Source organism: Mauremys mutica, chromosome 7 (genome assembly GCF_020497125.1).
Source record: "Mauremys mutica isolate MM-2020 ecotype Southern chromosome 7, ASM2049712v1, whole genome shotgun sequence".
Taxonomy (NCBI): Eukaryota; Metazoa; Chordata; order Testudines; family Geoemydidae; genus Mauremys; species Mauremys mutica.
Window position 1 is genome coordinate 97,276,565 of NC_059078.1, and position 12,285 is coordinate 97,288,849.

At 39.2% G+C, this 12,285-nt stretch overlaps 1 protein-coding gene across 3 annotated transcripts in view; it reads left to right on the plus strand.

Annotated features, from left to right (window-relative positions):
- The window catches only part of TBC1D12 (TBC1 domain family member 12), a 100,784-nt gene that overhangs the window by 20,484 nt on the left and 68,015 nt on the right, over window positions 1-12,285 (plus strand). For all 3 annotated transcript variants that reach the window (XM_045024980.1, XM_045024978.1, XM_045024979.1), the window contains exon 2: window positions 6,402-6,525. In XM_045024980.1, coding sequence (XP_044880915.1) covers window positions 6,402-6,525 — 124 coding nt within the window. The remainder of the gene's footprint in view (window positions 1-6,401; window positions 6,526-12,285) is intronic.

Genomic DNA, 12,285 nt, shown 5'->3' on the forward strand with positions numbered 1-12,285 from the left:
TATAGACTAACAGACGTTTTGGAGCATGGGCTTTCGTGGGTGATGCATCCGACATCTGTTAGTCTATAAGGTGCCACAAGACTCTTTGCTGCTTTTTCGTTTTGAAAATGTAACTTAAGGACCCAAATGATTCAAAACTTGGAACTTACTTTGCCTGGAAGTAGTATATTATTAGGGGAAACTCCTATCCCTTAAGCCACAGTCTGATTCTGCATATCCTGGAAATATTGGCAACTGAGTTTGTGAATGACTGACTACTGCAAGCTAGGCAAGAACATAAATCTGCATAAAACAGGGCATGCTTTAGTCTTGATAAATGGTTCCTTATCTGACTCAAGTTGTATTTTTTATCTTGTACGCTTGAGACACAGTTTTTGCTAGTAAAAAATATACAGTTCATGCATTTTACAAAATAATATACAAACACAAAATACAATGGATATAAAAATACAAAATGGTATAATTAGATCGTATCCTCATCTGTTTGAGTTATGGTACTTACAAGATGAGGATTGCTCTAATCTTAACTGCAGTTGAATTTCTGTCACATATAATGTATTAACTTTTTGTGTGTAAGCATGAAAAATTAGTGGTCCATAGTTGTTCAGATAAGGAAAATTGACTGCTCTTGTAGTGATTCTTGTTGTGTTCAACACATAGATGCATTAAAAATAAGTATAGCTAGACCAGTACTGCAAAGCAGTGATCCATTTCAAAGTTTTATTTTAATTTTAAAATGACTCTGAACATGCAGAAAGCTATACCATGCTAATGTGATTTCCTTCAGTGCAGAACCAAAAGAAGGTTGAGAGGAGATATGATTGCTCTCTTTAAATATATCAGAGGGATAAATACCAGGGAGGGAGAGGAATTATTTCAGCTCAGTACTAATGTGGACATGAGAACAAATGGATATAAATTGGCAGTCGGGAAGTTTAGGCTTGAAATTAGACGAAGGTTTCTAACCATCAGGGGAGTGAAATTCTGGAACAGCCTACCCAGGGAAACAGTGGGGGCGAAGGACCTCTCTGGCTTTAAGATTAAGCTTGATAAGTTTATGGAGGGAATGGTTTGATAGGATAACGTGATTTAGTCAATAGGTCAATAACGTGCCGCCACTGGTAATTAGTACCGAGGGTCAATATTGGGATATTGAAAGTCTTTTTCCCGAGTGTCTGGCTGGAGAGTCTTGTCCGCATGCTCGGGGTTCAGCTGATCGCCATATTTGGGGTCGGGAAGGAATTTTCCTCCAGGGTAGATTGGCAGTGGCCCTGGAGGTTTTTCGCCTTCCTCCGCAGCGTGGGGCAGGGGTCGCTTGCTGGAGGATTATCTGCTACTTGAAGTCTTTAAATCAGGATTTGGGGACTTCAACAGCTGAGTCAAGGGAGAGAATTATTTCAGGAGTGGGTGGGTCAGCTTTTGTGGCCTGCATTTTGCGGGAGGTCAGACTAGATGATCATAATGGTCCCTTCTGATCTTAAGTTCTATGATTCTATGGCTCAGTCAGTTTAGGAACTTTACAAGCTTATTTTTAAAATCAACCATGAGAACTTCCTCATTTAAGATCCAAGGCACACACTTTAGAAGTGGAGCAACCTAAATGATCATGATTCAAATCATTTTCTTTAAATCATTGATGTAAACCAAGTTGAAGCTTTCTAAAACTTGTTTCAAAACTTGATGCTTTAGATTAAAATTAGGGCTGTTGATTAATCACAGTTAACTCACGATTAACTCTAAAACTACGATTAATCATTAATTTTTTTAATCACAATTATTTTTATCGCACTGTTAAAAGAATACCAACTGAAATTTATTAAATATTTATGGATGGTTTTCTACATTTTATACTATATTGATTTCAATTACAGTACAGAATACAAAGTGTACAGTGCTTAGTTTATATTTTTTATTACAAATATTTGCGCTGTAAAAATGATAAACAAAAGAAATAGTATTTTTCAATTCACCTCATACAAATACTGTAGTGAAATCTCTTTATCGTGAAATTTAGAAGAAAAAAAAATACATTTGTATGTAACCTAACTGAACTCAAAAACAAAATAGTTTAGCATAACTGGCACGTAAATACCTTGCAATGCTGGCTACAAAAGTCCTATGTGAACGTCTGTTCTCACTTTCTAGTGACATTGTAAATAAGAAGTGGGCAGCATTATCTCCCATAAATGTAAACAAACCTGTTTGTCTTAGCGATTGGCTGAACAAGAAATAGGACAAAGTGAACTTGTAGGCTCTAAAGTTTTATATTGTTGTTTTTGAATGCAGTAATTTTTATACATAATTCTACATTTGTAAGTTCAACTTTCATGATAGAGACTGTACTACAGTACTTGTATTAGGTGAATTGCAAAATACTATTTTTCTCATTTTTTACAGTGCAAATATTTGTAATAAAACAAATATAAAGTGAGCTTTGTACACTTTGTATTCTGTATTGTAATTTAAATCAATATATTTGAAAATGTAGAAAACATCCAAAAATACTTAAATAAATGGTATTATATTGCATTATAGTGCAATTAATCGTGATTAATTTTTTTAATCTCTTGGCAGCCCTAATTGAAACATATAATGAACTAAATTATAATTGCCTTTTAAAATGCTGCTACTAGTAGGATATCTTATTGGAATTTACAAAGCTGCTTTTAGCAAAAACCGAATATGTGACAATTAAGGTCCTGTTCCTTCATACACACATGCAGGTACGTAATTATGAATGAGAGTAAATAGGACCATTCATCTGAGTAAAGTTACTCATGCACAAAGTGTTAGGAGCATAAATAATAAAAATACAATTTTAGCCAAACTTCTTTTTATAACACAAATATTTTTGTTCAAAATTGCTTCATTGTTAATAGCAAAGTTTTTAGACTTTAAATACGCTAAAAGTTGTTGTGAATTTCTTCATTGACTATTTTGCTCCCAAGTGATGTAGGAATACAGGTGCCATTGATCTCAAGCCGCAGACCATACTGGAATATTGCTCAATCAAAGCCACAAGTCACAAAAACAGAATTGAAGTTCAACATACTGGAAATTGGTGTTGGTTGCAAATATAGTTTAGGTTATTTACTTACTAGTTTTGTGTTTGAATTTTGTGGTGTTTCCACAGAAATGATGTTAATGAAGGTCTTTACAACTGTTTCAGCAGATGAGCATTTCAAGTATGAAGTCTCTTAGAAAAGTCTCTAAAATTTGAAATTCTAACTATTGGGAAAGTAAGTAAAGAAACCAGTACAAAATGTCCACTTTCCCAATTTAAGATTATAAAATGGGAAGAAAGCAAACAACTAATATTTAAATTTGACTTAATTTAAATCATGATGTAAAATTTTTAAATTGCAGCAGTTCGGTGCACATCACTATATATGCCCCGGCAGTCTAAACTGTGGGGCAGTGTAGATAGGCCCTAAACTATGTTGATTGTGCTGACTTAGTGTTGCATTAACAATGCTGTTTCACTTTTGTGTTTTATTGCCTTTTTTTTTAAACTGTGTTAAATGTGAGTCTCTACTACCCTGGGCAGCTCACACCATAGTGAGGTAACTTTGAGTGAAGCAAGGAGTGTTGCTGATGACACTTTTGCTTAAAGACATTTTTTTTGGCAGTCTGCATTATGCTGGCATTTACTTCACAATGGAAATTCTGGAAACTTTTTTCTAATTTTTACAACTTAATGAAGACTGTCACAAACACGGAGACCTTTTAAAATTACAGGATTGGCTTGGCTATTCTTTTCAAACATTAATTTCTTTTCTGTTCCTGATGCTAAGCCTGTGCAGATTTTGGTGATCTTAATATTTGCTATGTTTCAATGAAACCTCTACCGTTTCTGTTTGTGCAAATTCTAGTGGGAGTGCTTGCCACTTCACAATCCCTTGATCAGGCAAGACAAGCGTGTAGAGCAGTGTTTCCCAAACTCGGGACGCCGCTTGTTTAGGGAAAGCCCCTGACGGGCTGGGACGGTTTGTTTACCTGCCGCGTCCACAGGTCTGGCCGATCGCGGCTCCCACTGGCCACGGTTCGCTGCTTCAGGCCAATGGGAGCTGAGTGACATACTGGCTGCTGCTTCCAGCAGCCCCCATTGGCCTGGAGCAGCGAACCACGGCTAGTGGGAGCCGTGATTGGCCGGACCTGTGGACGCGGCAGGTAAACAAACCGTCCCAGCCCGCCAGGGGCTTTCCCTAAACAAGCGGCATCCCAAGTTTGGGAAACACTGGTGTAGAGACATCAGTGAATTGGTTTCACTGTGCTCTACTGAAAAACTTTAAACATCATTCACTTGTATTACAGTAGTACCTAGGATGTGCTTATTGGGCATATGATAAGTGAGTGAGGTTTTTTCCAGTCACAGCTTGATTTTTTAATTTCCCAATCTGAGCTGTGTGTAGCCCTGATTTATTTTATTCATTTATTTATGGATGATTGATTGCTAGAAAGAAGTTGGAATAAATCACAATGGGAGAAGAATGTACACGTTTCCCCATAGCACATATACTCTATAATTGCAGAGATTTTTTTTCCAAAAGAAATTTATCTACGGAGAGATTCACATTCCTAGCTTAACAATTGTGTATGTTTCAGAAAATCGGAATGTGAAAATGGGTGCTGAAATCGGAACTGCTTTGTAACATTAATTATATTGGATATCACCGCACATCTATATTTTGTATCTTATTTAGTAATATGAGGCTACTTTTTTTATTTTTGTCTTTTTTGTACTCCTCCTTAGCAATTAGTCTGTTTCTTTCTTGTAGGCTTCCTTTTTGATATTCAGGTCATTAAAGAGCTCCTGATGGAGCCGTAGTTGGGCTCTTACTATTCTTCTGATCTTTCCTTCATATTGGGATTGCCCGCAGTTGTTGTGCCTTAAATATTGTCTCCTTAAGAAACTGCCAGGTCTCCTGAACACCTTTTTCCTTTAGATTGCCCTTCCATGGGACCTTATCCTATCTGTTCTGAGTTTGTCTGCTTTTTTTGAAACCCATTGTCTTTATTCTGTTGTTTACACTCCTTCCATTTTATGATCACCCAAGTTGCCTTCAGTTTCCTTACCAATTTCTCCCTCTTAGTCATTTTCAATTAGTTTCTACCTATCTCCACTTTCAGAAATAAAAAGTTGTCCCTTATACATTCCAAAAAACTTATTAGAAATTTTGTCTTTTTCCACATTAGTTTTCCAGCAGATGTCTGGGTAGTTAGTCCCACATTACTACTAGGTCTGGTGTTTTGGATGCATCTTTTATTTGTTCTAGAAATGCCTCATCCACCTCTTCTTCTTGATACGGTGGGCTATAGAAGACCTTACCATGACATCACTCCTGTTCCCCCACCCCACCCCCGACTCTTTATCTTTACCCATAGATATTCAGCTGGTCTGCCAATCGCCTCCTTGTGGACCTCAGAACAAGTGTATATTCTTGATGTATAATAATGCAGGACCTCCTCCCTTTTTACCCTGCCTGCCCATCCTGAACAAGCTATATTCCCCCATACATGAGAGCGCTGAGTTGTTACAGGATGAAATTTAATACTTTGGTAGGGTGACCAGATAGCAAGTGCGAAAAATCGGGACATGGGGTGGGGGGTAATAGGTGCCTATATAAGAGAGAGCCCCAAAAATTGGGACAGTCCCTATAAAATCAGGACATCTGGTCACCCTAATACTTGGAGACAAGCTCCACCACAAATATTCTGAAATTAAAACTTTTTGGTATGTGATGTTCTATATCACAACATATCTCTTTAGAAATGTTGTCCTGGGTTTATTGTTAATCAGTGGAATGATGTATATTATAGTACCAATGTCTCTAGTATTTTGGACAAGGAAAACTTTTTTTTAAATCACTATCCAGCTCATTTATTTACCAAAAAGACTTAAATTCACCATCCTTGGCTCAATGATTAAATATATTTTTTTAAACATACTATCACTGCAAAGTCATAAGCTAGATGCACAATATTCTGAACGCCTAGAAAATAGGTGAGTCCTCCAATATCCTGCAGATGCTCTGATATTTAATGCTATAGCCATTTATTCCTGTTTTACAACTGTAAAACACTAAACATTAAAAAGAACTATCCAGCGGTGTATCATCTCAAAAATAATTATTGAAAACAATTGGACATTTATTTCAATAGCACGTGACAATTCTTATTTTATACATTAGTTACCTTTTTTTAAAGAACAAGAGAAAAGAGAAAATAAAGGTAGTATACAAACAAGTATTTGTCTCAATTTTAGATTTGTTTTAGCCCAATACATCTTTGCAGAGACTTAATGTTCAGCAGAGCAAACTTTAGTATTGTAAGATGCCTGTAATTTAAAAGTATTTTCTTTTTTCCCCCCTCCCGCTCTGTTTCCCTCCCCCCCCCCCCAGAAACTTTTTCACCAAAAGGACAAAGGAACTCAAACCTGGTCTCCACAGTGCTCCTGGCTGGAAGTTATTTGGAAAAGTCCCTCCTAGAGAAAACTTTCAGAAAGATTCCAAAATAATTCAGCAGGTGAGTAACCATCTCACATAGTTTTAGGTATGAAACTTCAGTAATTTCTTCTTTGGTTCTTTTAAGAATGAGTTGGATTTTTAGTTGATGTCCCCATCATGGCACCCAGCTTGACAGTCAGAAGAACCTTTTTTAATTTTGCCTTTTATTGAAAGAAAACTAGTTCCGTTTTTCCTTGTTTCTCAAGTAACTTTCCAAGCAGAGAATGGATACCTCAGCTCACTCAGTGGAACTTAATTCAATAAAGTTGTCTTCCATACTTCGGAGTTGTCTTCCATACTTCGGAGAGCAGTAGAAGTTGTCTTCCATACTTCGGAGAGCAGTAGAAAAAATGTATGAAAACAATTCATATGCATCCAGTTGTTTTAACAGTACTAAAATATATTCTGATTTAAAAATAATGGTCTTTCAGTATTTACAAACTTTCCTCACATTCTGAATGACTTATAATACAAATTAATTTGCTCACAAGATTGTGGGAGAGAGCTTGGTGACTGGATATATTAAGACAAAACATGATATACCACTCCAAATCAGGTTAGAATGTCCACTCAGGCCTGGTCTTCACGAGGAGAAAAGGTGTGGATTTTATTTTATCATGTTAGCTAATATATGGTAAAATCCTAATGTGGAAAAGACCGTTTGTGGTTTTACAAATACCCTAGTGGTTTACCTCAACCCGTTAACACCTGTGGGAACCCACAAACTGCCTTGTTACTAAAATCTTAACTGTTAGTGAACACATTATTAAAAACAAACGTTAGTTTTTTCCCCTAGTGTGGCTACACAGTCATTGTCTACAGATAATGCACAGATCGGTTAGATTCAGTCCTAGGTGAAGTTGGCTTCTTGTGGGGTTCAGGGTACTCAATGTGAAAAGTCTGCCCAGAGAGGAGTCTGTAGTGGTCAAAGCATCTGGAACTTCTGTGGCAAGAGACGAGACACTGGCAAAGCAGAACTGGCCAGTACAGCGCTAGTGTTACCTTTTTTGGGGTGTGTGTGAACAGGCTTGTCAGGTGATGCACTGTTTCTTTGAAGCCCCAATTGAGATTTTAAAGCTGCTGATCCTCAGTGGAAATCCCACTAAGGGAGGCAATGAGAAAATTGCCCTCCTTGAGGGGTAAAAATATCTCTCTGGGACATGGATTCTGTTGGCTTGTGATGTGCATTTGGCAGCTAGTTTACCAGCTTGGAAGAATCAAGCTGAGAAAAATTAAGGTAAAAAAATTAATCTCCCAGTCAATGTATTTGTATATTCTTGGCTGAATCAAATATTGAGAGAACGTTCTGTAAGAGTGTTTCTTTTGTCAGTGTCTTTCTCTTCTACCCTCTCACCTCTAGCGTGATGAGTTCCTCCCCCTCCCAGCTGGGGCTGCCTTGCTCAGCTTCCCACTGCTGGTGAGTGCGGAGGGCGTCTTTTCCCCCAACCTCCCCACACTCACCAGCGGTGGGAAGCGGAGCAAGGCAGCCAGCCATTCCCCAGGACCTTTCCCCAGCTGCCCCCCAGTGACACGGCTGGGGCTGGGGCAAGGAAAGCGGAGCAGGCTGGGGCTGCGTCACTCCATTTCCCACCGCAGGTGAGTGCGGGGGGGCATCCTTTCCCCAACCTCTCCGCACTCTCCGACGGTGGGAAGTGGAGCGCAATGGCTGGGAGCTGGCAGGGTGGAGCGGACTGGGGCTAGGCTGCTCCGCTTCCCTCCACTGCCGGTGAGTGCCTGTCGGGGGCAGGGAGGGGTGGATAGGGGTTGGAGCAGTCAGGAGACAGGGGGTGGGATCCTGGGGGCGATTAGGGATAGGGGTCTCTGGAGGGGGCGGACAGGGAACAAGGAACGGCGCGGGGGAGGGGAGTGGAAAGCAAGTTTGATATAATGCTGTCTCACCTATAACGCGGTGAGATTTTTTTTGTCTCCGAGGGCTGCGTTCTATCAGGGTAGAGGTGTATAATGTTTTATATGCCAACACAACTTTACCTGCCCCACCTTTAATTTTTCTGAAGTAGGCCCCTGCCTATTACCTTTTATAAAAGGGTATAACTCACTCAAGCACAGTTTATAAAATACAGTTCTGCATAGAATAAATGCATGGAAATGTGGAATCTGTTTGTTTTTAATTATAAATGACTGGTATCCTAGCTTTATACATGTAAAGGTAGGTTTTTTTATAGTAAAACCAGAAATAACCTTTTTTTAAAAAAGTTTTATGTCCCATCCTTCTTTAACATTTTTTTTTCCTTTTGTCACAGCCACACCTCTACCTGCCAAATTTAATTTGTCATTTTAGTTGCTGTTTTTTGGTGACCCAGTCATACACTGTGATTTATAAAATATTTTTTGTTTGCATTTTCCCTTCTAGTCCTGAATATAACTTCATTTTAGTCTCCTTGAAAAAGTTTAGTTACCAAACAGACACTGCCTTCAGTTAAACTATGCTGTTTGTTTTACATGGATGAATAATCACATTAGAACTTCTATATATTCCCTGGAATTCTTACTTCAGACTGGGTGGAGAGTTAATGAGATTTTTATTAAACATTTTTGATTCTTTGATGCTCCAGTTAATTGAATAAAAACAGTTTTATTCAACTCCAGGATTATGCAAGATAAATAATTTTTCTTTGTATACAAGACTTCCCTATTAAAAAAAGGCAACTACAGATTCCTCATTTAATTCACTCATTCATTAAAAATTGTAAGAGTCTCTAAAAAGAAATCTTGTGGCTTTCCTACAGGCAGACTTTTAGTTTGACCTCCTCAGTGGATATCTTGGTAGAAATAAAATCCATTCCTATATCTCTTTTTGGTCTAAGTCCAGAAGCTTGTGTTTTCTGAAGGCATTTGGGTTCTAGGGAGAGATGGCCAAAAGATTCATTCAAAGGTGATCAATCGTGCTGCTTCTATCAATTATAATGCCTTATTGTCTTATGTTCATCACTGTATGTTTTTAGCGTACTATTCCTCTGCTAGTACATAATAATGCCACTGCTTTATTAAAGTGAATAATCAGTAGTAATACAATATTAATGTTCGAAAATACTAAACACATGAGTGTGTCCCTGCAGTTCAAAGGCAGTATGGTGTGCCGAACTAGTGAATTTGAGTTCCTTTCTCTTGTGCTGGTGGAGGCAATAACCAGAGGCCTTCTTTATGTTACAAGCGCAGCAGCTGTGTTGCTGTAGTGTAGATACTTCCCACATTCACGGGTGGGGTTTTCTCATTAATGCAAGTAATCCACCTCTCTGAGAGGTAGTAGTTAGGTCAGTGGAAGAATTATTCTATTGACCTAGCTGCTTGTACAGTCGGAGTTTGGTTGCCATAACTGCATTGCATTTGATGTGAAATTTTTCACAGCCCTGAATGATATAGCTAGGTTGCTATAAGTAATGATATAGCTAATTTCTAGGTGTAGTCCAGACCTGAGGGGAGAGCTTTTTTTCCCCCCTCTTTCTGTGACTTTTTCTCTCTGGCTTCCCTCTTTTTCCTCTGCTAACAGTTGCAATTGACAGGCTTGACAAGCTCTGGAGGGAGCTATGTTCTGTCATCCTTTTTTCCCCCCCTTTTTAAAAAGATTTTCTGCAGTAGGAGCCCTTTGTGAAGCAGTGAAGTGAAAAATAGGAAGGTTTTTCTGGAGCTTGAAGAACTCCTAGATGGGAAATACCAGTCATAGAATCCTGTAGTGTTTTGCTGTGGGCTGAAAAATATGGCTGGGGAAGGAGCAAGCAAGGCTGCAAAAAAAAGTCACTTGTGCTGAAATCGCAACAGTTTTTAATCAGGACTTGCTGGGATAAATGATAAACCAAACTCTATTTTAAGATGTCACTTCCTTAGATTAAGCAATAAAAGTTGTATGTTAAAAGATGTGCATCTTCAAATGTAGTTTTTCCTTTTAATTTGAATGTTAATGGTGGCTTCCTTAATTGTGAAAAGTGTTCTCTAAAAGTATCTGCTGATTAACATTCTTGGCTCTCTGTCTCCAATAAATACTGTATGCTAAGAATCCAGAGGTTTCTTCTATCTTCTTCAGAATAGAGGTGGTGTACTAGAGTTTTCAGTCGTCAGTTCCTCTTTCCTTGAAGTGAAGTGAACTTGCTCTTGGGACAAATCGTAGTCCATCAGATCAGCAAATTTACTTCCTTCTTCTACCTCCCCCCCCCCCAATCCCACCCCCAGTGAATATCTGCTTAATTTTTGTTACTTATAGAAGTCTCATTTTGAATGTAACTTTAAATTGATGAATGCATCCTCTTTTCTGTATATGTAGATATTGTATAGTATTTAGGTAATATCTTAGATAAGACAACACAACCATCTATTTTCAGTGTTTTAATGGCTTCAGATTATTGTTCGAGTGCACTGTCAGCATTCCAGCCGCAGCATGAGACTTTACAAGATGAGAACACATTTGGCTGATCTGAATTATGGGAGTCAGAACTGGACCTGAGATTCCAAACTTGAGCCATTTCCTAACTATGTGCCTTGAAAATCCACAGGGATAGTGGAACTTTTTTCCAGAAGTGGTGGTACTCCCTCTAAGCAAGCAGCTTTTGTGAAAACTCAGTCCTGTCTCTTGGAAAATTTTGGTCCGCTTTGTTAATCCAGCAAAGATTCTAATGGATGAAGGTGCATTTTACTAAAGATAAATTAAAATGTCGCCTCTAGTACGTGGTCTAAATTGTGTTGCCCACAATAATACTCTGTCAAACTTAATGATAACAGGAAGTAGAGAACTGGGGGGGAACATACGGAAGTGTGTGGACTCTGAGGTGAGGTTTGTGTGCTAAAGCCCTTCTTTATTTGCTGCTGTTCTTAGTTTGGTTACATGTATTAGTAGTTCCAAACCAGTTCTAAGGTAAGATCCCTGCCAGCACCTCCCCCCTCTCCATAGATCAGCTGTTTTGTGGCATGCAGGAGGTGCTGGGAGGGAGGGGGAGGAATGGGGACGGGGTGCGCTGGGGTGAGAGGGCAGAACTGAGCAGGAAGAGGTGGGGCAGGGGTTGGGCCTTGGGAGAAGAGGTGGAGTGGGTGTGGGGCCTGGAGCTGAGAGGGGGTTGAGCACCCCCATGGAAAGTTGGAAGCCAATGCCTGTGAGAACACCTTTGGACCACTTACACAAAATGCTTGTGGCCATGTATTACTACTTGTTAGAAAAGTCCAATGAGAGTTCACTAAATATGCCTTCCCAAAGTGTTCAACAGTGGCGTTGTCTTGGCTGAGGCAGGCCACCAGAGAGAGCATGCTTACATCAGTCTTTGTGTCGTTGGTAGGAAGTCTTACCAATCCAAGGCCAGGTCATCACTACAGATCTATATCGGTATAACTATGTCACTTAGGGGTGCAAAAAATCCACATCCTTCAGCGATGTAGTTATACTAGCCTAACCCCCAATGTAGACGGTGCCATGTTGACAGGAGAGCTTCTGTCGACATAGCTACCACCTCTTGGGGAGGTGGAGTTACTATACTGACAGGAGAAGCTCTCCTATTGGTGTAGGAGCATCTTTACTTAAGTGCTACAGCGATGCAGCTGCATTGTTGCAGAATTTTAAGTGTTGACCTGCCCTTAAAACCATGGCCTCCCATAGCTGGGTGCTAATCTAATCATCTCCAAAATTGAGGTTCATGTGGCTTTCATGGATTCCAAAGAAACAGTGGGGATGGGGAGGGGTTTGGAAGACATGAATGAATTGTATGGTCTTTAGGAAAAATCCAATCACAATCCTAGTAATTGGTTTATCTGTTTACATAACAAAAATCACTTTTGCCAA